The sequence below is a fragment of the Lucilia cuprina genome, chromosome 4 (genome assembly GCF_022045245.1).
Source record: "Lucilia cuprina isolate Lc7/37 chromosome 4, ASM2204524v1, whole genome shotgun sequence".
Taxonomy (NCBI): domain Eukaryota; kingdom Metazoa; phylum Arthropoda; class Insecta; order Diptera; family Calliphoridae; genus Lucilia; species Lucilia cuprina.
The window spans coordinates 40,966,701-40,993,469 of NC_060952.1; the positions used below are offsets into that span (position 1 = coordinate 40,966,701).

At 32.5% G+C, this 26,769-nt stretch overlaps 4 protein-coding genes across 8 annotated transcripts in view; 1 reads left to right on the plus strand and 3 right to left on the minus strand.

Annotated features, from left to right (window-relative positions):
- Window positions 1–1,486: 1,486 nt before the first annotated feature.
- LOC111687140 (nucleolysin TIAR) lies at window positions 1,487–13,411 on the minus strand. Of its 4 annotated transcripts, none has more exons than XM_046949117.1 (6): window positions 13,393–13,411; window positions 8,524–8,632; window positions 6,729–8,201; window positions 5,722–6,657; window positions 3,608–3,701; window positions 1,487–3,531 (listed from the first exon to the last, which is right to left on the minus strand). In XM_046949117.1, the coding sequence occupies exons 3-6, from the start codon at window positions 6,954–6,956 to the stop codon at window positions 3,380–3,382; spliced, it is 1,410 nt and encodes a 469-aa protein (XP_046805073.1). In that variant the 5' UTR covers window positions 6,957–8,201; window positions 8,524–8,632; window positions 13,393–13,411; the 3' UTR covers window positions 1,487–3,379. The 4 variants fall into 4 exon arrangements, with proteins under 4 accessions (XP_046805073.1, XP_046805070.1, XP_046805072.1 ...); XM_046949114.1 differs by lacking the exon at window positions 13,393–13,411 and adding an exon at window positions 13,097–13,358; XM_046949116.1 differs by lacking the exon at window positions 13,393–13,411 and adding an exon at window positions 11,505–11,678.
- A 1,001-nt stretch (window positions 13,412–14,412) lies between these two features.
- Window positions 14,413–15,411, plus strand: LOC111687144 (ADP-ribosylation factor-like protein 6-interacting protein 4). The gene has a single exon (XM_023449562.2). It carries the CDS (start codon window positions 14,536–14,538, stop codon window positions 14,980–14,982), a length of 447 nt encoding a protein of 148 aa, XP_023305330.2. The 5' UTR covers window positions 14,413–14,535; the 3' UTR covers window positions 14,983–15,411.
- The window catches only part of LOC111687143, a 108,474-nt gene continuing 97,046 nt past the window's right edge, over window positions 15,342–26,769 (minus strand). For both annotated transcript variants that reach the window (XM_046949101.1, XM_046949100.1), the window contains exons 3-6: window positions 16,088–17,863; window positions 15,918–16,025; window positions 15,743–15,850; window positions 15,342–15,672 (exon numbers count right to left, since the gene is read on the minus strand). In XM_046949101.1, coding sequence (XP_046805057.1) covers window positions 15,439–15,672; window positions 15,743–15,850; window positions 15,918–16,025; window positions 16,088–17,656 — 2,019 coding nt within the window. In that variant the 5' untranslated portion in view covers window positions 17,657–17,863 and the 3' untranslated portion in view covers window positions 15,342–15,438. The remainder of the gene's footprint in view (window positions 15,673–15,742; window positions 15,851–15,917; window positions 16,026–16,087; window positions 17,864–26,769) is intronic.
- Window positions 23,691–25,929, minus strand: LOC111687150. Its single transcript, XM_023449569.2, has one exon. It carries the CDS (start codon window positions 25,676–25,678, stop codon window positions 24,026–24,028), a length of 1,653 nt encoding a protein of 550 aa, XP_023305337.1. The 5' UTR covers window positions 25,679–25,929; the 3' UTR covers window positions 23,691–24,025.

Consider the following 26,769-nt stretch of genomic DNA (forward strand, 5'->3'; position numbering starts at 1 on the left):
ATATACTGGTGGAGACCATTAATACTTTTGATGAAATCAAGTCCGGATGCTCCAACTTCCTATATGAAGGTATAGGTCGGTTGGTGGGGTTTTCTCTGGACAAACGTGTGATAACCTGGCAATATGAGTGCTTGATGCACCGCCATCCTAATCAAAAGCCAAAAAAAAAAAAGAAAAACACGAATGTCGGAGTGCTTTACGTGAACATAGTAGTCACGTTGGGGAAAGACAGGAGTCATGAGCTGGCTCAATCTTTCCCCGATATACTATCGCCCAACCACACTACTATGACTCGGCAACAGAGCCATCCGAAACACGGATCATATTAATTGACAAGACTTTATTTCAGTAGTCACTGAGGCCCACTGTAATAACACTCAACCATGTAGAAAAATCGCAAAATAAATCAAAGAGAGGGCAGTGAACTTGCACCACGTCCATCCTTCCACTTCGCCACTCCATACTTCAAATCCATCAGTTACTCTATTCTCTCTTTAGAATGCAAGTAGAGGTCAGGAAACATCAGAAAACTCCACCTTGTATACTCAATCTTCTTTTCATTATTAGCTCAAAACCAACATTTTATTAATCCACAATCATGCTATATCATGAAAATCATATTCAACGTGTATCAGTTTTAACCAAGCACCCTCCTCCCTGGATTCGGGTTTTAACCATAGCCATTACATAGATCCGAAAGGAACCTCAACCAACTGACCAGCCAGGACATAGTCCCGGATTATGTGGTGCTCTGGTTCGACCTCTTTTTAATTTATGCAAGGACAGTAAATTGCCAACACCAATTTATAGTCCCGGAAGACCACCGGTATTGGTAGCATATATCTACCCCCGGTTGCAATACACCGTGATGAGACACTTATCAAAGATTCATGTCCGATGGGGGGCTATTTGAAAAACAATACGATCACTCCCACGACAATTGGATCTCCCCTCCAGAACGACCCGATTTTCAATTGGACAAAGATGGTCAACTCAGCAACAGCTGTATCAACCTGAAGCTTTTTCCCCAGGAACAACAAAACGACATCGATTGTGAATTGGATAAATATTATTTTTTTTGTAATTAATAAAAATGAAAATGTATGAACAGTGTTCAGTGGTAAAAAGTGCGATCTTCTATTATACAATTTCTAAGAAGACAAATTTCTTTGAGCAAATTGTCAAATAGGATTGAAATTTTCTTATTAAATGAACACGATTTTAATTTTTTTATTGAGTTCAAAAATTTATCACCTTTATAGAAAATACAAAATAATTATTTTTTATAGTTTTATTTATTTTCTTTTTTACATAAAACGCATTCAGTTTTTTTCTTTTTTACATGTTTTTTTTTAATTTCATTCTGTTTTTTTTTCTATTAACGCTAAAAATGGCGTTTCTTAAATATATTTTTTCTGCATTTTCTTTATAATAATTTAGTAGTTTTTTTTAATGTTCGTTCTTCTGCTGCATTTTTATTATTTCATCCTAATATTGTATCTTAGTAAAATAAATTATCATTTCAACAATAAATTTAATATTTTTGTTTTTGTTTTGGATTTTTTTTGGATTTTCTTATAGAGATTAAAATCCCAGTCATAATTATAAATTTTTTTTTTGACGTTGTTCAACGTAAATTTTTTGTTTTGTTTTTTTGAGTAGTTACTTAATTTAATTTTTTTTGTTGTTGTTGGTGTTTTGGTTACCTCACACGAAATTTTTTTGTTGTAAAGAGTTTTTTGTTTGTTTTAGATACATAAATTACAATCTTTTTGTAGAAAAAATATTTTATGATTTATGACTAATTAATCAGTTTTTCCTTTTTTTGTTTTGTTTGCTAAGCAAAGAAATGAGAGATAGATGGTAACGACAATTTAATAATAGTAAGTAATAATAATAATAAAATGTGAAAAAGGACGAAAAAGTGACAGATTCCTTAGATTATACTATCACTTGTTGGTTTTTGTTTTGTTTTGTTGTTGATTTTGTTTTCTATAGTTTCTTCTTCTTCTTCTTCTTGCAATAAAGTTTTGTTTGCAGTTTATTTTTTAAGATTTTTTTATTATAATTATTCTTTTGTTTATTTTAAATATAATTTAATTAACAACGACCTAACATCTATGTTTTTTTGTTTTTGTTTTATTTGTTTGTTTTGAGATTGAAAGCGAATAGTACAAGATATATGCGGCGATGTATAGGAAGAGAGAAGGGCGGAGTAAGTTTAAGAATTGGGAGAATCGAAAATCAATGCTGAATTTCAATAATTATTGAATAATTGCAATTTGTTAATGTTCTTCTTTCTTATTGTCCAATTGCATTTTTTAAGCAATATGTTGAACATAATAAAGTGTTTGTTTTCGTTGTTGTTTTTAAAGCGAATAAATGTTTTCACACAATAAATAAATAAATAGATAAACGTTTTATAATAAATAAAGTGGAATGGGAAAATTTTTTAATTTTAAATTTTCTTTCGTCAAAAGCAATTGATTTCTTCCCAGGATTTGTAAAAATGTTTCTATATGACATGTAATATGCAAATGGAGTAAAATTTAGTGTAATGTAGATATAGAAGGATTTGTGTAAAATTATGTATAAAATAATTGTGTTTTATAAAAAGCAATCGTTTGATTTCACAATCGACTTGTCCTGCTGGTGTTGAATTGATAGTAGAGTGAATGGAAGGGAAAAACTGAAGCTAGTGTAAGTAGTACAATATTTTGGTCTTCTTATTCGTAATAGGTAGGAGGCATGAGATGATGCCAGAATGGCTTATTTATTGTTAATGGTGTATTGTACGGGGAGCGTACATAAGTAAGTTACGCATATATTTTGTATTATTCGCAAACAACCAAGGAATATAGCGAGAGAGATTTGTTTTGTTTGTTTGTTGTGGTTTTCTTGTTTGCATTATTATTAATCCTTTTTATGTTTTGTGTCTTATTCATACAAATTTATTTCTGTTTCAGTTGGGTTCTGGTTCTGTGTTGTTCTTCTTCCTCTGCTTGTTATTCATTATTCTTTGACGCACACACACACACACACATAAAAATGATCTCAAGTCAAATTAGTTTTCTCTTTTGACAGACAGCATTTGTTGAAAAATTGTTGTTGAAGCATGTTTGTGTACAAGTTATAAAATAGAAATGTTTTCAGAGTGTTCACAAACATTTTAAATGTGTTTTTCTCTCACTTTTTTAATTAGTTATTTTTTTTATATCTTAATAATACAACATCACACTTGTTCATTTGTCCAAATACACATTTGTTCTTGTCCGTTCTTGACAAGTAAAAAAAATAAAAAAAAAAACAACACTCATGAATATAATTTTGTTTTGGCTCTAACAAAATTTTGTACAAAACATGCTCTAGTTTAGTAGCTTCATTGGGTTTGATATTGTGGCATTGCTGCGCTATACATCATTTGTGGCCCCAGAGAACCGTTTGCTGCTGTGGCTGCTGCTGTAACACCTGGTACTACTGTTCCTGGAACTCCCCAAGCAACGTTCGGCTGAACCATTCTGTAACCAGCAGCTACAGAAAAGTGTAAAGCAATTATCAGATATTAATTAATATTTAAACAAAACTATAAAATTTTTAAGAAACTTACGCATGCCTCCAGCTTGTTGCGCACTTGCTGCATAAGCGTATGGATAGTAGCCTTGTTGCATATATTGTGTTTGCATTTGCGCTGCTTGATAGCCCTGAAATATAAGAGCAAAAATGTAATATTTAATTTGCAAAAATATTATTTTTATAAAATATTTAATTCATGTTTTTTATGGAGATTTATTTTCATATAAAAATAAATTGCCAGTAAAATAACACTTATTACAGGTTACTTCCACCCTCATAATGTGTTACATTTCCACCTTATACGTTTAAAATGTTATATTTTGTTTACAAAATAACACAAAGAAGGAAAAAAGGCAGAATAAGGGGACCATTTATGCCAGAAAAAGAACACGATTAATTTATTATAACAAGCAAAAAGTACCAAAAATTCCCCTTCACCAAAAAGATCCAAAAAGTTCCTAATCAAGACTTCATTCAAAAAGTACCAATTTTACTTGAGAGAAAGAAAGCTAAAAAAAGACACATGTTGAAGACTACAACTGATATAGACCACTAGATGATAAGAATTGTTGTTCCTAGGGTTCATCATATATAACATCATACAGGCCGATATCCCTCCTATTACCAGTCATCCCAGAGCTGTCCAGCCACCTAACAGCAGCTCATCCGCAAAATGCACAGCACCACCACAGCATTAACCGCCTTTGTCACTCAGATCTCACAAGGCTTAAATCAGCAGAGGCCTAGTGAAAGGACAGTCCTAGTAGCTCTTGACCTGACACTCTCTTCGAGGATATCCTGCAGTAGAAACAAGGTCCTCAAAGTGCTAGCTATAAAACTATTGGTCGGTCAGTGGTTAATTATGCCGCTCCAGTGTGGTCACTTTCGCTCAGTAATATCCAGTGGAGAAACATTCAAAGCTCCCATAATGACGCCCTAAGGACTGAAACGGGCTGCCTACAAATTACCTCGGAACACATTAAACAGTTACTCCCGAGATGTCATCGGAGAAGTCATCCCAATTTTAACATCACACAGTTGAATACTCCCCCGAGGCATGTCGGAAAGGAAATTCCTATATACAAGGATATGTGCAGGATCCACTGGATCAGTCTTCGTATTCGGAAGCTTTTAACGACATTCCTAGAGACGCCATAAATTCCGCGGTCGCAGGATACCGCATTAATGTCGTACTTGAAGGTCGCCCACCGACCATAGCAGTCACGGAAGAAAACCTGCCGCGGAAAACAAGAGTAACAACTAAGATCAGGATGGAGAAACAGGCTTAATGCCTACTTGTCACGTTTAGACTGTGCCGTCCCCAACCAATGTCCTGCATGTGGACAGGCCCTCATGACAACCACCACATATTCAACTGCTCAACCAACCCTACTTTACTCTGTTTAATGGATTTATGGACGCATCCAGTTGAAGTAGCCACATTTTTAGGACTGGACATTGATATAGAACCCCCCAACTAGATTATTGTATAGTTTTAGCTGTTACAACAACAACTAGATGATATTATTTAATTCGAAAAGAAGATATATTAAATTAAATCAGAAGAAATACTGTTGTATTTTGCCACAATACACTAGTTTTTACATCATGGTGTTCTGCTTTAACAATATATTTGTTGGAAATTGAACATATAAATTAGAGTATTCAAATATCGAAACAGGAAACTGGTTAAGCTGTTTCCCTTGTTTCGAATAGTACATATTTTCGAAATATTCGAATGTCTATTTTTTTTTTTTTTTTTTGGTTATCTATGGAGGAAATTATATTGTAGTTTTGCTTGCTAAACGATTTACCAAGGAATCCCACATTAGTAGAGTAACCCCCATTATCACAAAGTCAGATTATTTTTTTTGTTTATCTTAAAACTAATAGACAGTTTTCATACAACCGTAGGTGGAGTTAACGGTGCTAAAAGTTATTAACAAAGATTGTGTTTTTAAAGTACCAAACTATTGGCTCCTACATACCACAGTTTTCTTCTTGTGACAAATGTAAAATTTTATTCAAAATTAGCTCAATTAGTTTGAGTTTTCGTTTTGAGATGGCGAAATATTACAAATCGAATGTATTTTAAGACGAATCAAAACTGTAATATGTATATATGTTGTATGCGTAATTCAAACTTACCGCTGGTGGATACCAATAACCCATTTGTTGATATGCCGTCGCATATGGATATTGTACGGCTGCTGCTGCAGCGGCAAGTTGTTGTTGTGTCATCATTTGTCCGGGTATCGTGGCACCGGCAGCTGCTGCTGCATTTGCTGCCGCTTGAGCGGCGGCTGCTTGTTGTGGTGTCGTTGGCATACCACCTGGTCCAATGATGGCTCCAGCAGCTGCTGCAGCCGCCGCAGCAGCAGCACCTGCTGACGCCGCTGCCATATTATTCATCTGATTATCGTTGTTGGCAGCTGCCGCATTAAAGCCACCATTCTCTTTGCCCCAGAAACACTTGACCGTATTGCCGAGCACTTCCGAATTGTGTGTATGTTCGATGGCACGAGCTGCCGATTCTTTTGTAAAAAACTTGATGAAGGAATAGCCTTTGTCTTTGAAAACACGTATGTCTTGTATGTTACCGAATTGCACGAAATGCTTGTGCATGAGTTCTTCGGTAATCAAGTTTGGCGGGAAGCCACCACAATAGACTGTGGTATTCATGGGACTTGACTGGTTGTAGACTTCTTCAAAGGTTTGTCGTGAGTTGTTTTTTATACCTCCACCACCGCCGCCCGCATTTGTTTTACTGGTTTCGCGTGGAGGTGCTAGCTTGCGCGTTGACCAATTGGTACGTATGGAACGAGAACCAATCCATTGGCCATTCATTGATTGTATTGCATTTTCGGCTTCTGCCTTTTTAACAAACGATACGAAGGCGTAACCCTTTGATTTCATTGTTTGCGGATCACGTACAATGCGGCAGTTAGAGATCTCTCCAAATGGAGCAAATGCTTCGCGTAAGCTTTCGGTTTCTATTTCAGGACTTAGATCGCCCACAAAGATATGGTGATGTGAACTAATGTCTGTTTTCGGCTGATTGCCAGGACTAGTGGCCCAATTAACCTGAATAAAGAAGAATGAAAGAAAAAGTTTTAAAAATGTAATATGGTAAAGAAGGATTTTGTGTTTTTTACCTTAATTTCTTTATCGAGAAATAAACGTTTATTCATGGCTGTTAAGGCGGTCGTGGCTGATTGGTAAGATGAATATTCGATAAAAGCATAGGGATCATTGCCGGCCTCACGTATAATTTTACAACTTTTCACTGAACCCATTTGACTAAATAGAGCGATTAATAAATCCTCTGAAACGGAGGCATCCAAATTCCCTACATACAACGTTTTCGGCTGTGACTCGTCCATTGTGTTTAGAATTTATATTTTGTTTGTGGTTGTATTGATTTATATAGATCAATCGATCGATCGCTCGCTGGTTGGTTGGTTGGATGGATGTATGTTGGTTTGTTGTGTTAAATTTATAATTGGATTTGGCTACGCTATCTATCTATAATATTATATTCTATAGTTTTAAATAGATTTCAAGTTACTTAGCCTATAGTTATTATGTTTATTTTTAATTTATGTTTTAAAATTGTTAAATGTGGATACAACTGTTTTTTATTCCCCTGAGCTTTTCTTCTTTGCCCTTGTTTTGTCAACGTTTTTGTTATCCAAGGGACAGCAGCCTTTGATTTTTGTTTATTTGTTTGTATTTAGGAGCTTCTTGAGATAATATACATAAATGTATCTCTCACTCTGTGCTCTACTTTTAATGATTTGTATGTGTTTATTGCTATTATATGATTGTTGATTTACGATTGTTGGTTAAAAAAAAATAAATTTATACAAATTAATAGTTTTGTTTCTCGAACTGTTGCTCCTTTGGAGTTTAAAGTTGCGTTTCCGCAGACTCTTAAAGCTGCTGCTAACTTTTATCTGTTCTAATTTCAATTGCGGTTGCTTTTATTATATTCAGCAATGTTGCAGAAAATATGTTCTGTTGTTGTCGTAGTTAAATGATAATTTGTTATTAATCCTCTTGCTTACAAACACACACATTTATTTATTTTAATTAATATATGGAATATATACACGTATATATATATTTAATGTAAAATGTTATGATATACTGTTTCAGTTCCAGCTTCCGTTTCCTTAGGTCCTTAGTCTCACACAACTAACGCTAAAACGTTTGTTTTAAATTTAAATTATATTATTATAGTATTTTGTTGTATCATTAGTAGAATTTAATGTAATTTTTGAGGGAGAGGATCTTGTTGATTGATGATATAAATATTATATAATAACTCGGTATGTTTTCTTTTTTCCTGTTGCTTTGTTGGTTGGTTGGTTGATTGGTTGGTACATATATTAGAAGAAAAAATATTCGAATACTTTTGATACTATAAATATGTATATATTTCTTAATAAAACACGTTTGGTTGTTTATATTCTTCTTTGACCTCTTTGTGGCTGACTTTAGTATAAACTTGTTTTGTTGTTTGTTATTTTGTTTTTGCTTGGCAGGTTATTTTTTGGGTGGTTGGCTTTACAAGGAATCCACTTGGATGTCTGCTTTTATATTCAATATCCTTCAATCCGTCTTGCCTATTATTTGATGGTATATAGAGTAGAGTAGATGATGTTAAGTTAATTATTTTGTGTTTTCTTATTACATTTTTTTTTTAAATCTAATCTACAACTCTAATGGAGTGTTTAAATTTGCATACTGAAGAAGATTCTTTTATTTTAAAACAAAATTCATATAGTATTCTAAGGGATTTTCTTTCTCTTGGAGAAAAAAAATTATATTTCTACTTAGTTCTTAATTTTTTTGTAATTTATGGAATCAGTACTCATTTATATTATCTTTGTTGTATTTAATCACTCGCCGTTGCTGTTGATATTTTGTTTGATAAAATTTACTTACAAAATAGTTGATTATTTAAATTTATATTCTTGTATATAAGATTTTTGTGTTTGAAATACGTTCGCTAAATAGCTGAGTCAGGCTCTTTTGGACTTTTTTTTGAGGTTTACTAAAAAATATAAAAGTAAATTGTCGATTATTAAATAGATTTATGTTATAAATAGTTTAGAATTTATAAAACAATTGTTGGATAAACATTAATATTTATGTCTTACATAAAGCTAAAGAGCCTGTTTTAGGTAAACTTTAAAATTTGTTTAAAACTTGAGACAGTGTCATGTGTCCTATTGAGCATTATGTAGACAATTAGAAACTTATTAAGACTATGAGTCATGGTGCGCTAAATATTTACGGGACAATCACACAGAACGTTTATACGATGTAGATTTACTTGCTTTGATTGATATTTCCGAATAAGATTCAAATCATAGAATTAAAACTTTAAATGAAAACTTGGGGACAATTGTCCTGGATCTTATAAATGTGGAAAGTGGAGCGTGCAGCATCTACTATATTATTTTTTGCTGGTATGAACGGACTTCTGTAGTTTTTTTTTTTTGCAAATATATTAAAGATCTAGTGGCGTTAGAGTATTGCTTTAAAATTGTTCTAGAATAATTATCCACAAACTATGGGTAGATCGGTCATTTGACTGAGACTAATGATGGAACAAAGTTTCTATTAAGTTCCTAAAGGTAAAATTAACATTTTGAACTTTTATATCGTTTAACAACAATAATGGATATTTTCAACAGTAATGTCAGTCGAGTGAACATTCATATGTCAACGTTCTTGTAGGGTTGTGTCTGTATTAGTTGCGGCAATTAATTTCTTATATATTTCTTCAGAAGAGGTTTACTACAGCTTGTTTTTCACTTTTGGATTTGAAGTGATGATTAGCAATCTAGTTTAATCTTTTAGATCACAGCCTTGTTTTATATCACACTTCAGAACTTTGAGTGGTAAGACTTTAATATTTAAAGGTTGTGATCTACAATATATTTACTTAAGGTTGTGATCTACAGTTTATTTACTTATTAACTTGTTTTTAGATTTACTGAATAGATTATTACTTAACATCCAGTATAATTTACGACAGATACTACACAATGCGAAAACCCCAAATGACTAATCTCATTTACCTATTTCGCCAAGATTCTCAACCCAGATCCAGCTGTATTATATTGCCAAAATTTCATGGACAAAACTAAAACATATTAAGTTGGATATTTTATATTGAAATAATTTTAATTTTAAATTATTCCACTGCATATGTATTCCTATTTTCTTCGACAAGGGTAATTACGTTGTCGTGATGCGGGGGCTTAAGTATACTTCGTGATTAAACATAGCTTAGTGTGACTAATATTGCGGTATCAAGCCCTGAGTGTGACATGTGCCTTCCTATGCTATTTCCCTCTTCTGATATAACTCACTCTTTGTGCAGTGGGGGCTTTTCCCTTAGGCATAGCGCTATATAGGAACTTTAAAGGCCTAGGTGAGTTCTAGCAGTACGAAGGGCCTGGATGGCTAGCCCGTGCATAAAGAGGCAATTTTAAAACAGCTCGCGATTATATATTAGTTACATAGTACACTTCTGTGTCATGTGTATATTGTCCACCTGTATATGTATTATTGTGGGATTCAAAATAGAAAAACTTAATATTATACAAACATCTAAGGATGAAGTAGGGACACGTTGATCAAGCGTATAATTTGCCACTCTTCTAGGTTACAAAATGTCATGCTGGAATTGCTAGCGAATAGGTTATCATCTTCTTTCTAGAAGTATTTTTATTTCTGTCTTTGAAACTTTACTCTTCGAGTGGAGATGCACTTTTTATTGGTTCATAACCCTTCTAAGCCTAACCTAAAATATATATAGTACCCCTACGATAATTCACAATATTAACTATTATGGTGTTGTATATTCAAAAGTTACAACTCTCGCCTAAAATGTTATCATTTAAGTTGTTGCTGTGAATTTTCTCAGATTATCGTGTACAACATGTATTTAATAACTGTCAAAATCTTGGAATTTAATCATAGCTACCTATAAGATTTTTTGCGAAACATTTACAACGGTATATTTCTTACAAACAAAACTAAAAAACAATTGGTGTTTGTTCAAGGCGCTTTAAGTGTTATCGTTGCAATTTAAGGCTTATTTACTTATGCTTTCAAAAATAATAATTTAAATTTCAAAATCCTGTGGATTTTACTAACAAGTCCTAGAGTACATGTGTATTTAACAGGTACACACCCCTTTCAAAGTAAACTAAATAGGTTTGCATTATAAAAACTGATTGGTTCTTCTTTGAGATATGTTGTAGTTTTTTTAACAATAATTTATTGTATGTTGTATAAATTGTATAATGACATTGTTATTTAAATAAATAATAGTTATCTTCATAACTAGATTTGTTAATTTAATAGTATTTTAGTAGTAATTTAATTTTCTTAAAGATCATACAAGGATATCACAATATTATACATGTGTATAAAGGTACAGCAGCATTAAGCTGAAATAGATAAGCCATTGGATATGCTATAGAATTAAATTACGCATCTCAAGAATATCTACATATGTATATTCACAACCCTCCCTAAAAGGTTTTACCAATAAAACAAAAAAAAACTTTAAGGTCATGAACTTGATTTTTAGTTGTCAAGTCCAAGCTGTAACATATTAGACCAACAAAATGCAGATAAGAAATTATAAAGAATTCAACACTCCCGGAACAAATATACTGTTTAAAATTATGTTACAACTATATTAGCTAACAAAATATATTGAAATAATATTTTCCTAGCCCTAAAATATTCCTTTTCTTTTTTTGGTTGGCGCTTTGCGGAATACAATACATACTACATGACACAAACACACAAATATTTAACGCGCCTCATAGAAGAGAAATAAAGAAAAGAACGAGACTTCATTGTTTTTTCATTCGTAGTTCTTATATATTCTATTAACTTACGTATGTCTTTAAATTATATATTTCAGTATTTATAAATACTTTTTCTTAACATTTTAACTTTTATGTGCACGAAAAAAAGTATTAGCTTTTTGCAAACAATTATTTAAAAAAAAAATACTAAAAAGTTAAACACACTAGAACAAAAATGAACTATAGAAGAGAAATGGCTCTTCGTTAACAAGAATCAAAAAGACGATGATAATTGATAGAAAGAGTTGCAAAAATATAAAATACCGGTTGCATATAGTGGTACTCTTCTAACTCATTGTAAACATTGTCAAACAATTTGCAAACAATGAAACAAAGCAAACAGAAATGAAATGAACAAAAAATGCAAAAGAAAAAAACCGGCCATGTAGGGTTGCATTTACATGCAGATAAAGAGTTGTCAACTTAAAGAAATTTAAAAATCATGTAAGCTGTAATTTTGACTGCTGTACATTGAATCAAAAATTACGATGAAGTTTATAATTCTATAACTAAGATAACTGGAAAAATATAGATACAAATTTACGATTTTTTTACTAAAAGTTTTATCGGCGCTTTGAGCAATTCAAAGACATTCTCTAACACTTAATTAAGCAATTCAAGCTACTTATGGACTATACTAACGAACTGCTTTATAAAGCTTACTATGTAAAGATTTAATTTGCATGTAATATTATATTCCAACTACTTTATAGGAATTTTGTATGAATCCATTGGATACGAAAAACAATCTTTTCTGATTAGCCGGCTTATGTCAAGGCACAGACTTTCTCCTCTAACGGTGCTTTCAAACAATTTTTAGGATTAAAGCCCGACCTTTTTTCATATTCTTACTCAATATGAGGAAGTTTCTGAGGCTATTACAATAAATATTCAAAATAATAACAGACCTTGATTAAAATCAAATCTGTTTTTATAAATTCCTGTTCTAAGGACTGTTACAGGAAATTTCTAAAAACGATTACATAAGGCAAAATATGACTATTAAAATTTAAAATGTTTTTATACGTAAGACCTACTTGCACAAATTTCATATAATTTTAAAACTTAAAAATCGTTTTTATAATTTTTTTTATTTTAAGGCAAACGGAGTTACTGCAATTAAATTTCACTCCTATCCGACAGCAGAAAGGGTGATAAAAATCATAGGCGGTTTTTATTAACAAAATTGACAACATTGGTGTGGATTTCACTTTGTAATAAAAAAATGCTGAAAATGAAGGAATGACAGACTGACCATTTAGCATTTAAATAATAACTGCATATTTAGTTTTGTAATTTACATTCAATTAAAATTTAGTTAATACATTTCTAGACTTTTTATTACTTGGCAACCCTATTAATTTGCAACACAAAGGCATCATTAACTTTTCCACAGAAATATGTATTTTACACAAATTTTAACATTTTTCACTTTACTTTTTTCTATTTAAATTCGTTTTCATATAATTAATAAATCTTATCTTGTTTTAAGAGGTTCCTTTTCTTAAACACTTCCCAATTACCAGAAGCAACAAACAACCACCACTATTATTTTCATTTGCCACTAACGCCGCCGTTCGTTCATTGTGTTCTTGACTAGAAAATATAAAATAAAAACTTACGACACGTCTCTGATGTGTGTATGTGTGTGAGGAACAATGGTTTGGAAAAAACTTTAATAAAATAAAAAGAAAAAAAGTAAAATTGTGTTAAGCTGCCGTCGTCGTTCTTCCCGTAAAGTGCATCCACACAATGACGTGGCTTAAATCACTATTTTTATTTATAATTCACATTGAAATCTAAAGATTTCACAAAATATTTAAATTTGTTAAAAATTAACACATAGTTTCTTAAATTTTCTTTAATATTTTTCCAACTTATAATTGTTTAAAAACGCGTCGCTAATTTCTTTTTTTACCTTGCGCTAGAAGCGAACTTATAAAACTAACATGGCTGCAGAAAACCAAGCCGCTGCTAAAGAACGGCGTTGGTGGCGACGTCGTTATCTATTTTGGTCGTTGCTGACTAGAACGTGTCGACTGCGGTTAATTTATAATTAAAAAAAATATTTGGTCCTGTTTGAAAATAAGTTAATATAAATTAAAATAAAAATTTATTTTAATACATTTTTATCAAACTTTTAGATTAATAAAATAGTCAGTTCGTTCCTTGCTTTATTATAAAGTAAAAAAAATATCGCATTACCATCTCTTATTTGATTTGTTTCGTTGATTTGATGTAAAAATTTTGTAACTGATTTTTCGACCAGTTTCCGTAGCCCAGTTGTTGCACACATACATATGAACATGATGATGGCTTAAATAAGCTCAAACATGGAAAGTATGTAGATATCTGATAACAATCCACAAAAAAACATTATAATGACTTGTACTTAACAATTAACTTTTCAATTAGTACTACACAAAGTCTACATTACTAGGAAAGATGTGAAATATATGTACCTAGAATGACTGTTTTTAATACCCACCTTATTACGTATTTAAACAATAGTCTGCATAGAATATCCGACTATATTTTTCTTTAGAGTACAAAGATAAATTTCTCTGCAAAATTTTATAAATCTAAATCTGTGTATGTATTGATATTCCGTATCTAACCATTTTTTGGTCCTAATGTCAATATTTGGCAATAAAAAGTGTTTTTTTTAATATTAGCATAGCATTTTAATGATTTATTTTTAAATTTTAAAATTTTATCTAGTTTTTTAACTATCGCACGCATTTGCGTTAAACATAAACAAATTTTAATAACCTTAAGAAAAATCAATTTATTATATTTAAAACAACACACCAAAAATTGAACCCAGGACAATCATTTTAAGGAATTTAGAAATTAACCATAATATCTCCCCATATATACTTACAATGTCATCCCAAACACTAAATGCGAACCCTGTATTTTCTAAACATATGATTGTTTCCGAAAATTATTACAACACTTTTTCTTAATAATTAAAGCAAATAAATAAATAAATAAATAAATAAATAAATAAATAGTAAATAAATTATAAAAGTTGTTATAAATAAAAGTTTTTTCCAAAATGGGAAAATCAAGTAAACACGAAAATAAATCGAAGAAAAAACACAAGCACAAAGAACGCAAAGAGAAAAAGAAGAAATCGAAAAAGTTAAAAAAACACTCAAAGGAAAGGAAGGATAAAGATAAGAAAGCGGACGAACAACACGAATTCAGCTCCGTTACAACAGAAACCCGAGCGGTAAAAGATAGTGATGATGATTTTGCTATACCCGTAGAGCTAATGAACAGTAAATCACATGCTCCGGAGACACCAGAAGAATATCAAAAACGTCAAAATCGCATACGTCGAGAAATAGATCCAGTAACGGGTCGTTCCAGACTAATTAAAGGCGACGGTGAAGTTTTAGAGGAAATTGTCAGTAAAGAACGCCATAAAACTATTAATAAGGAAGCCACCAAGGGAGATGGAGAATTTTTTCAAGAAAATACATTGGCCAAATTATATTGATAGTTGATTGGCGGGGGTCTGCATGAAAATATCAATATATTTAATGCATAATGGGCTAATGAACGTAGTTGTCATTTTGTTAACAACAAATCATAATATGGATGGCAATTTGTAATTTTACACAAATTGCTCTTTAACATTAGCTATATTTCTGTTTCTTCAAATGTGAAAACTATTTCAAATGAAATACAGTTGCAGTTTTGGATTTTTTGTAATGAAAAAATTTTAATTTCGAATTATTATTTTTATATTTTAACTAAATAATATGTATGTAAGTGTATGTACATAGCGAATATAAGGAATGCTTTCTTAATATTTTAATAATTTAAGCCTAAACGAAATAAGTAATTAAAATAAAATCCATATGAACTTTGAATATATTTAAATAATAAAAGTTATATAAAACCTAACGAATGGTTAATAAAACAATTTGACAAAATTTCATCTTTAAAACTCTTAACATAGTTGATAAAAATATGTAGTGGCACCATCTTGCCAGGTTGGATCTTCACTAACTTTTGCACGGCACATGGGGCAAGTTTGTTCACGCTTAAACCAAGTGTTAACACATTCATCACAAAATATATGACCGCATTCCAGCACCACGGGTGTCGTATACGTGTCATGACAAATGGGACAAACAGTACCAGCAGCTTCCAATTCATCTTTGGTCGGTTTACGATCATAGTCCTATTGGGGAACAGAAAATAAGTATAAATGTTATTCTGAATTCTATAACACGCAACAAAACAAGACTCACCATATTACGCACAAAATTAATTAAAGCTTTCTTCAAGGGCTTACCACGCTCAACAAACTCAAATCCTTTGGCTCCCATATAAAAGGCCGAAAATAGAATGCCTGAGATCTAAAGTTAAAGAAAATTTAATAATGTTTCCATTTATTAAAAAACAATTAACATAAACAAAACATACCACTTCTAAGCCTGTATAGGATTCAAATAGAAATGTTAACCATTGTCTCATGGGTACTAATGCCCGATAGAATTGAGATATATATTCAATCAGAGCATATAAACGGGCCTGTTAAATAAAAAAGTAACACATATTACATTAAACTCACATTGGTATGCATTTCAACTTACTCGAGACTTGTGACGTATAGCTTTTGTTGGCAACATAGTTACTATTATTTTAATCAATTGGGTCAACAGTTTTAATATCAAATCATTTACAGCAACATAATACAGTAAAGCTCCTAATGATAAAGTTTTTGCCACGGAAATTGTACTATTCGAAGGATTAGATGTTGGTAAAGCAGGCACTTCTTCGATTTGATGTTTACCAAGCAATTCCGATGCTAATTCGTTTGCCGATGGAGATGGATTTTGTGCTGAGAACAAATCCAACGTTATAGTTGCTCCCGGAGGATTTATTAGAAGGCCAAAGGGGTCGGGAGTGGAGGTGGACAAAATAAAACGATACGTTACAACACAAACAACTAAAATCATATCGCGTATAAGCACGGCATATGATTTTTGATTGAGTTTGGCAATTTGCTCTTTTAAAGATTTGTTTAGTTGATATAGTACACCATGCAGTAGTAGAATATCAAGTATACCTAGTAGATGATCGTGTATAAACTTGACGAAAATAATAAATATAAATGGAAGGTATCGAACAAAATGAGTAACAAGTTTGACAATCATTTCTCCCACAGCATTTGTATCGGCATCATCTATCATATCGATAGTAGGAGCTGTGGTGCTACCAGTAGCGGATGTTTGTCTTTGTGGTATACGTCCAGCATTTGCAGTCGAGGCGGCAGCATTACTTTGTCTACGACTGCCGCCTCCTCCTCCGGATCCATTACTATCTAATGATATATCGACGGCTGGTGTTTGGGGGGCAGATGTTGAATTTTCATTTATACTCCTGTCTTCGGTTAAACGTGAATTTTGTCTTGACAATCTTAAGGCAGATGAAGAGGATGAGGTCTGTGTTTCTAAGCCATTGCTGCTGTGATGACTTCTAAAAGGTGGTTGCAAGTCGCTTTCAGGCTGGTTGGCATTTTGGCGATTGAGCAAAAAATGAAACTGTTCTTCGGGTATTACATCGTTTGTGGGTAAAGAGTCGTAACGTACACTAGCTGTGGACACTGGCGCGAAGATAGCACGTAAAACATCGGAACGTGGTGTTACTGGGGAAGACAGAACTTCATATAAGTTTTCACGCCAAGTACGTGGATGTGCATTAGCTGTGGAATATTCGCCATTTGGCGTTGTAACATTGGGATGAGCATCTCGTAGAGATTGTGAGCGATTTAATTGGTGTCTAGCTTCGCGCAACATAGCAAATAAATTTGGAATTCTTTGCCTATCATCAAGGTTTGAGTTGTCAACACTATTAGCACTTTGTAGATGAGTAACATTCATGTCCATATTAATCCTTGTGGCATCGGCATCTCTTCTCAATTGCTGCAATAGTTGTTGTCTTTGCAGATGTTGTTGACTGGTTCCTGGGCTCATATCATTTTCAATATTTATTGTTGTCTGACTATTGCCCATAGCATGTTGAGATGCAGTGGATTGACTAAGCAGCACTTCCATTTCATCATTGTCACTGGAACTATGGCCACCGCCTCCAACACTATTACTTGATCTACCTGCTGTTGTATTGTAAATATTACGTGTGTTGTTATTGTTGTTACTCATACTTTATATTTTTTTATCTCTCCTGTTTGTAAGTATTATTAATTATGTTTTTTAGGGTTTTATTTTTGGTGCTAATATTTATATTTTGTATTAATGTTTATGAATAATTGTTTATCGCTTTTTTCAATTTATTTGCGAAAAAATAGATATAATAACTTTCTTTATTATCGACATTTCACGTACTTTGTATTTGTGTTTGCAAAAGAACTGAAAATAATTGCATCATTAACACAGGGTTGTTATAATATCAGCATATGTTTTGTTTGTAACTACTTTTAACCCTACGATGGTAAATTTAATATTTCGGAATTTTTTTTGAAAATTACAAACTGTAAACATGTAACAAAATTAGATAAGATCGAAAAATTACAAATAATTTGACTTTTATCAATGCACAAATATATGAATAGGAATTTTCCAGAAATCAATGAAATAACCAATACATAATAATATTATTGTTATTAAAGAGCCTTGAAACATTGTACTGCCGATAACTCTTGATCAACTTGCATATAAATTGTATTTATACTTGGGGATTCGTGTATAGTATTCCACGCATATCTCAATTTATATAAAAACAAGTAGGAAAGGCATGCCCGACCATACAATACCCTACACCTATTTTTTATAAAGAAAGTTTTATGTTGAATATTACCAATAATTTCAAAATATTTAAGAAATTTATTGATAAAAAACTAAAATTTCTAAATGAGGCTTTATATAGGTCAAATATGGACCGATCCTCGGTTAATTTGGGAAAAGGATATATTTCTAAATAACAGTTAGTTTTGTTGAGTTTCATTGCGATAGGTCGATCCTTACGAAAATCTGCAGCGTCATTTATACTTATATAAAACTTATTTGTGCCAATTTTTAAAGAGATAGCAGAATATTTGACGTAATTATGGCATAAAAAGTTCAAATCGGGAGGTACGGTTGTATGGGGGCTAGGTGAAATAATGGACCGATTTCAACCATTTTCAATAGGCTTCGTCCCTGTGCCAAAAAACATGCTTGGTCCAAATTTCATCAAATTATCTTGAAAATTGCGGCCTGTACCTTGCGCACAAGGTTTACATGGACAGCCAGCCAGCCGGACAGACGGACGGACATGTTTTAATCGACTCAAAAAATGATTCTGAATCGATCGGTATACTTTAAGGTGGGTATTGGACCAATATTTTTGTATGTTACAAACATCAGCACAAACGTATAATACCCTCCCCACTATAGTGGTGTAGGGTATGAACATATTTCAGAGGAAAGTTAGACCTGGCCCACACTAGAAAACTTTTGTTGAGAAATTTTTTCTTAATTTTCTTTTGAAGTTTCCTTAATGTTTACACACAGAAAGTTTTGTTTCAGAAACTACGCATTAATTGCATTGATTTGCTGTTGTACGTATGAGAAGAATAAAAAAACAAGTTTGCCCTGGTTTCACACTGGGAAATTTTTATTGAGAAACTTTTGATTTTGTGTGTGAGAGAAAGAGATGGTTGATATTTCTTTCTCTTTCTCTCACACACAAAAATCCAAAGCTTCCCAGTGTAAACCAGGTCTTTCAAGGTACGTGAAACCCTGTACCGCGAGAGAAAATCTTTCTCTCTCCCGCAAAATCAAAAGTTTCCTAGTGTGGACCGGCAGTAACAAAATAAAATCAAGTTTCTGAGTACGAGAAACTCTGTACTGCGAATGAGAAGAATGATATTTCTTTCTCTCTCACGCAAAATCAAAAGTTTCCCAAAACAAGTTTCCTAGTGTGGACCGGCGCACTAACAAAATTAAAGATACGTTGCATGATGCAATGTTGGGAGCAACAGTTGTAAACAACATTACCAGATAATAATAACAACAACATCTTATAAAATTCCAAAAAGGATAAAGTAAAACGAATAGTAAAGGGAGAAGAAAGTGCTTTCTGAAGCATAGAAGGTTCCCAAAAAAGGTTTCTTAGTGTGGACCGGCACTAACAAAATTAAAGATACGATGCATGGTGGAATGTTGGGAGCATCATCATATAGTTATAAACAACATCATCAGATAATAATAACAACATCATCTTATAAAATTCCAAAAAGGATGGAGTAAAACGAATAGTGAAAGAGGAGGAAAAGCTTACTGAAGATAGAAGGGGAAGTTAAAAAATATGCTTCAGAATATCATATACATGCCAATCGCAGATGACATTAAGATGTTTATATAAGTTTCTGTGTCAATATGTAAATCAACGAGGGTCTGATTTTTCAGGAACTGAAGACTGAAAACAAGCATAAAAAAATAGTTTCTCGTCGTTTTACAATTGAGGCCATGCTATTTTATCCTATTCGAGCAACGGGAACTGATTCAGTTACAAAATTTTTATCACCAAACATACTAACGATGCATTGTTATATAAAATCATGTAAATAAATATTAGGGTTCCCACTCTGAATTATCAGATGATAATAACATCACTATTATAAATAATACCAACAAGAAATGGTAGAAGAGGAGAGCAAAAGAATGGCTTAAATATAGACCGTCACAACAACAATCGATTTGAAAAATACACACCTAAGGAACATTGAGAAAATATCTAGGAAGAATGTGTTACCCATGAGAAAGCTAATCTATATTGTTCACAAAGTTATCTACAAATGCAAATCTGTTCAAAATTAAAGTAGATGATCGCATTTAGCAGTAAATAATCAATAGTGAGCTTGAGCAAGAAGTTAAGTTGGGGCGTGACGAACACAGCGATATGTTTGTAATCTAAATAATTTAATGAAAAGAAAGCAGGAATGCTTCCTGTTGTAACGTTAAGGTGCGACAAAAAGGTATCTTCTTGTCCTATAAATATTGGCAATTCTTGCTTACAATAGAGAGTAAATAATAAATAGAGAGCTTGAACAACGAGTTCAGTTGGGACGTGACGGTCACAGCGATATGTACGTAATCTAAAGAATTTAATGAAAAGAAAGCAGGAATGCTTCCTGTTGCAATGTTAAGGTACGACGAAAAGGTATCTTCTTGTCCTATAAATATTGCCAATTCTTGCTTACATTTCCAACTTGGTATTACTCGTACAATAGCCGAGCCGATATAGAGAGAAACGGAGTATATCAAATAGGTGACAACTAGCAATAGGTGAAATCTCTGCCGGTAAAATATCATCGTATGACATTATTCTGGCATTCTCCCAGATAGAAGTCTGATAACCTAACGTGCTAACCTATAACCTAAAAAGCATACATATGTTGGAAAACCATGGAAAACCATAAACTCGAATTGACACTTTGAGTGCAATTTGATCAATTCCAACTTACACTGCACTTCTTTTGACAAACACTATTACATTATACCGCTATGTATAATTAATGCTATGAACAATACGTGAAGATTAAACATTGGTGTTTTTTGCTAGATATACTTCTAATCGAATGCTCCTAGACATAGGTTCCAGATAGAAGATCGTCTTCAAGCGGAACTTTCTTAACTTAAGGGTTTTCAAATAAGAGCTATAAGACAGTAAGAAAGTCATAACCAAATAGTATTTTAGTGATATGATGAGATGTATCATATGGGAAGTATCACTCTCGTGGACTTAGGGGTAGCATGTGTACGCATTTCGTATGACATAAAATCTGAGCATGTCAACGATTGTAGCAGATATAGGGCAAAGAAACACCCAAACGTATGTCCAATGGTGGAAATTGTCCAGTGGCTTGACATTTAATTAAACGAAAACTTATGTGACAATTGATGGGACGGTGGAAACGTACTTTCGCAAGGAATGTCTTTAGCCAGTTATCTATAGGGGAGGCATTACTGGCAGTAGCCGTTACTACTGATAAAGTAACGGGTACAAGATTTTTTGTAGCCTGTTCCACACGACATGTTACATTTGTTACAACTTGGGATAACTCTCGTGGAATAAGGAAAAATAAAACATTTTAGCACTATAACCGCTTTAACCTCTTTAATACTTAAAAATGATTACAAACGATATTCATAGTAGTTTCAGAGCAAAAGTTTTTAAAGCTACCCGTTCTTTCTCTTTCTATAATGTTTAATGCCACAAATACTTATTATTTTTTATTGAAACATTAACATAAATCAGACTGACCAGACGATCGAGGCAGTTTTAATAGTTTTTTTATATGTATGTATATTTCGAATGCATGTATGTAAGCTTATTATTTGTCACAATTAAATGATAAAGTTTGCACTAAAAAAATAATTTTGAGGGTGGTTTTGGGGTTTCTTTTTGTTAATACAAAAACCACAATCTTTTAAAACTGATAAGAAGTGTTGTTATAGAATAACATAACATAGAAGCGAAGCTATGAGAACAAGTAGTACTAAGATAAACAGTATATTTTTATAAAAACATTTTTACAAATAGTATTATATTTTATATCATTTGTAACATATTAAAATACACCTGCCGAAACTGCACTAGATTGAAATGGTAAGTAGTGCTGAATCTCGAAATTTATTTCAACACATCAGATTTTTGAGAATTTTACCATAAATATTAAGAAACGTAATTTGTAATGTCACTGTGTAAGTCCAATATGTTGGTCTTAACCATGACATAATAAAGTAAGGGGTTGGGTTCTATAGTTGAAACGAAAAGTCGACTTTTTGCATTTTATGAAAAGTCGAATTTTCGACTTTTTGCATTTTATGAAAAGTCGACTTTTCGACTTTTTGCATTTTATGAAAAGTCGACTTTTCAACTTTTTGCATTTAGTTAAAAGTCAATTTTTCGACTTTTTTCATTTAATTAAAAGTCGATTTATCGACTCTTTCCGACTATTTTCCACTTTTTCCGAAGCCAGAAGCGTAAATTTATAATATTGCCATTTAACATTATATTATAATTATTATTATTTATAATTATTAATAAAAAAATTTTATTTATATTTTTTATCTATTTGTTGCAATTTTTTGAGTTTTTTCGACTTCTTTCTATTTCCGACTTTTTTCGACTATTTTCGACTTTTTCCGACTATTTTAAACTTTTCGCATTTTCGACTTTTGCCGACTTTTTTCGACTTTTCGCCTTTTCGACTTTTTTCGACTTTTATTTACAAAGTCGACTTTTCGACTTTTTTCATAGACTATAGTCGAGTTATCGACTTTTTTGGAACATAATAGTCGACTTCGACTTTTTTCGACAAAAAGTCGATTGTTCGATTATTCGAAAGTCGATTTATAGAACCCTAGTAAGGGGACTGCAATAAAGCAGCTGATTATTTTTTTTTATTTTTGTGTAGAGTATGCATAATGCCAAAAGTTGTTATTGTTTACTTGTTAAGAATGTTATTTCTTTACTTGTTAAGAATGTTATTTGTTTACATTTATTATGTCATTTTTGTCATTAGTCTGATTCATGTTGTTTTTGTATTGTTGCAGTGATGTGTGCCCTTTCTTAAGACCAGGGGTCCTTACATTAAGGTTGTAAACCCTTAAAGCATTTTTATGTCTGTAATACAGACTCTGTATATTAATCCTAAATTTTGAATTTTTTGTTCAAACAAACCTCAAGCAGCTATACAAATTCAAAACACCCCACATACTGCACCTACAAGTTTGCACAAACGCAAAATATTGATATGTTTGCCTATCCACTTGCGTTGTCTATTTGCTCCTTTACTTCATTTATTTTACAGATAACACTGAGTTGCTATTCTAGATACACTTTATGTGGGGTTCCTTTTGTAAAGTTCTTTGGGTCTTTGGTGCGTAACATTACAAATACACATTTCGGCGTTGTCATGTTAACAAAGCGAATTCATATTCCCTCTCTCTCATACATTTACATACATACATTGAGACAAAGAGAAAAGGATCAAGTGGAATGGTTTAGGACACAACAGAAAAAACAATACAACGAAAAGAGCCGGAGTTTTTTTTATTTGGCTACAACACAACAACCCCTTCTGGTAATGAAATTAACACAATAATAATTTAGTTGTTACGAAGTTGTTGACCACGTTAAAAGTAAAATAATAACAAAAGAAATGTTTTAAATAAAATAAACTACAAATATATTTTGGGTAAATACAATATATTGATTCGTTGTACATATTTATAAGTACACATATGTACCTACAAGTATTTTATTAAAAAAAATTAATTCAACTTATAAATAATAATTGTAATATGTAAAAAATAATATATAAAAATTCTTTTGAAGTTCCAAACAATTAACGAAAAATTATTGCTCGAAACAATTATGATATAACAAAACTCAAAACAATATCAGTCTATAATATTCTCTCTCTGAAACAAAGTAATTTATATATGAAACTATTCTCCAACGTCGTTTTTTCATTATTATTTGAAAAAGACCGTTTTGAACGACTTTCAAAACTTGTTCTCTCAGTGTACCGGGGGTATGGTAAGACGTGGTGTTTTGGCTTTCGTTTTGTGTCTTCTTTTTTGTAGGAATGTTTTTACTGATTCCAAAGGTAATTGGAAATGATAATAGGCGCAATAGGGCAAAGGATCCCAATAGGTAAATAAGGCTTCTCGTTTATCCAAAGCAGCACTAGCACTTGTGGCCTCCAGAGAACACCATTGGGCTGTCAAAGATGCCAGCGAAGTGTCTTCCTCATTGGATGCCACCAGACTTAGGGGTAACATGTGTACGCATTTCATAGTACGACATAAAATCTGAGCATGTGAACGATTGTAGCAGATATAGGGCAAAGAAACACCCAAACGTATGCCCAATGGTAGAAATTGTCCAGTGGCTTGACATTTAATTAAACGAAAACTTATATGGCAGTTGATGGGACGCTGGAAACGTACCTTGGCAAAGAAAGTCTTAAGCCAGTTGTCTATAAGGGAGGCATCACTGGCAGTGGTGACTACTGATGAAGTAACGGGTACAAGATTCTTTGTATCCTGTTCCACACGACATGTAACATTTGCTACAACTTGCGAGTTTTTAACAGTAGTACAAGTAACATATTGTTCTCCGGGCACATCTCTTACCACCAGCCATTGTTGACGTTCACTGATTTCATGAGAGAAACGTAAATCGCGTCTTTGACGAGGCAACATGTATTTAAAACGTTCCAGTATTCCTTGCATGCCCACTGCCACCAAAATATTACGAAATTGGCGTATAAAACCCTGTTCATACAATTCCCATAATTCACGGGCCGAGGATAGGGCCACATAGGGCGGTAGTTCAATATTTTGCGCTGCGCAACGTTGATAGAATTGCAGGCAGTCGTCTAGTATTAAAGTTTCCTGTACTCCAGTCATGAATGTAGCACAACCCAATAATTCCAAATGAGGCTTAGCTACAGCATCATAATAGGCCGGGCTGGTGGCACAGACCGGTATATAAACCGAGGGTTTCTCCTTGCGCACAATATGACAAAGGGCAGTTATATAATTGTCCACATTGTGTGGATTTGGTTTGGGTACAGCATAAAACTTATCCACAGCCGTTGAAAAACGTGCTAAACCAAATAAACCATCAAATTCAAAAACAACAACTCTTGCTCCCGAAGAATAAAAATTACGGGCCAAATGTAAAGTCTGTATAGTACTTCCACAACTTATGAGTATAGTGCGTTTGTTTTGTGAACCCAACTCTGGATTAGAAGCTGCCTCCGTACTAAATATCCATTTAAATAGCTCAACCGGTATACGTAAAAGTTTCCAGAAAATCCATAACAAAGCCGACAGCCAAAAACTAGGGGCTGCAATCGAAAGTGGTATATATAGCAAATAACGTAGTAGCAAAACAATAAGATTCACTAAGAGATTGGGCCAGAATAGCAAAATTCCACGTACGCGTTTGCCAAATGGTTGGGGGGGCAAATTTGCCTTATTAAGTAGTTCCTTATTTATACCCGTATTCGAACGGCTTATGGTAGGTGTATATAAATCCTCATCATCTGATTCCTCTTGGCTGGGATTTTCTGGTATTAGGTCCAAAGAGTTGATGCGTCGAAATTTTGAGCGAGCATATCGTAATTGACGTGCATAATCTTGTTTTGTTTGAAAGTCCGACATTGTTTTTTATTAATCTTTTTTAAAACAATACACTATTTTAACAATATTAAAATATATTGCAACTAATAGATTATATTTAATTAAAATCGCTTAAAATATGGCGTATTTCATTACTTTTCGTTATTAACGTTTTATTCGTATATTTTAATTATATATTTTTATTAATTTAATTAAATTTATTCGTTCGCACGCGTATCTCTTAACGTTCAGATCTGCAGTACGGTCTGCTAACGATTGATCAATGATGTCGTTTCGTTAGTAGTAGTATCTCATCCATAATCGTTGTGTACATGAAAAATCTTTTTTAACGATTTTTTTGTTTGTTTCTGCTTGAATTTTATTTATGTTATCACTCAAATCCATCACACATTCAATATTTCCCTGGATCTTCGTTTATTTTTATATTTCGTTGCACTTAAAAATTATTCCATTATAATTGTTGTATTAGTTGCATTATTAATATATAATACAGTCGTAATACAATATCGGTTTGAAATATTAAAGCAATATTAAAATGTAGACCTAATATATTTAATGGTATTCTGAAAGATGCCTTCAACAGTGAGATATACAACTCCCTACTTCTAAGGGGATTTTAGAATGAAAGTATTGAAAACTATAGGACCGACTGAAATTACAAATGAAACTAAAATGGTTTATCATTTCCACTCGAAGAGTATTACAAACAAATCTTGCCATATCTTCTTGTTGATGGAAATGGCCAGAAAATTATTCCATTAAAAATTGTTGAAAGTTTCCTTTAACATTGTGATATATAACTCGATATCTGTCTATCTATCTATCTATCTATCTATCTATCTATCTATCTATCTATCTATCTATCTATCTATCTATCTATCTATCTATCTATCTATCTATCTATCTATCTATCTATCTATCATATCTATCACTTTATTCATCTCTTAAGAATCTTACGTTTTTGACTCCTGTCGGTGGACTAAGGTGTAGACTAGTCTAAAGATTAAGGAGTGAGATCGAAAAATTCTTAACATACATATATGTTTATAAAAAAGAAACCACTAAACTTACAGCTTTATTTTTTTTATTTGATTGAAATTATTATTACAATT

Coding starts and splice junctions, on each gene's coding strand:
- LOC111687140 (XM_046949117.1), bottom strand. CDS start 6,956: ATGGACGAGTCACAGCCGAAAACGTTGTATGTAGGGAATTTGGATGCC. Junction 3,702..5,721: donor GTTATTGGTATCCACCAGCG/GTAAGTTTGAAT, acceptor CTTATATTTCAG/GGCTATCAAGCAGCGCAAAT. Junction 3,532..3,607: donor GCAACAAGCTGGAGGCATGC/GTAAGTTTCTTA, acceptor ACTTTTCTGTAG/CTGCTGGTTACAGAATGGTT.
- LOC111687144 (XM_023449562.2), top strand. CDS start 14,536: ATGGGAAAATCAAGTAAACACGAAAATAAATCGAAGAAAAAACACAAG.
- LOC111687150 (XM_023449569.2), bottom strand. CDS start 25,678: ATGTCGGACTTTCAAACAAAACAAGATTATGCACGTCAATTACGATAT.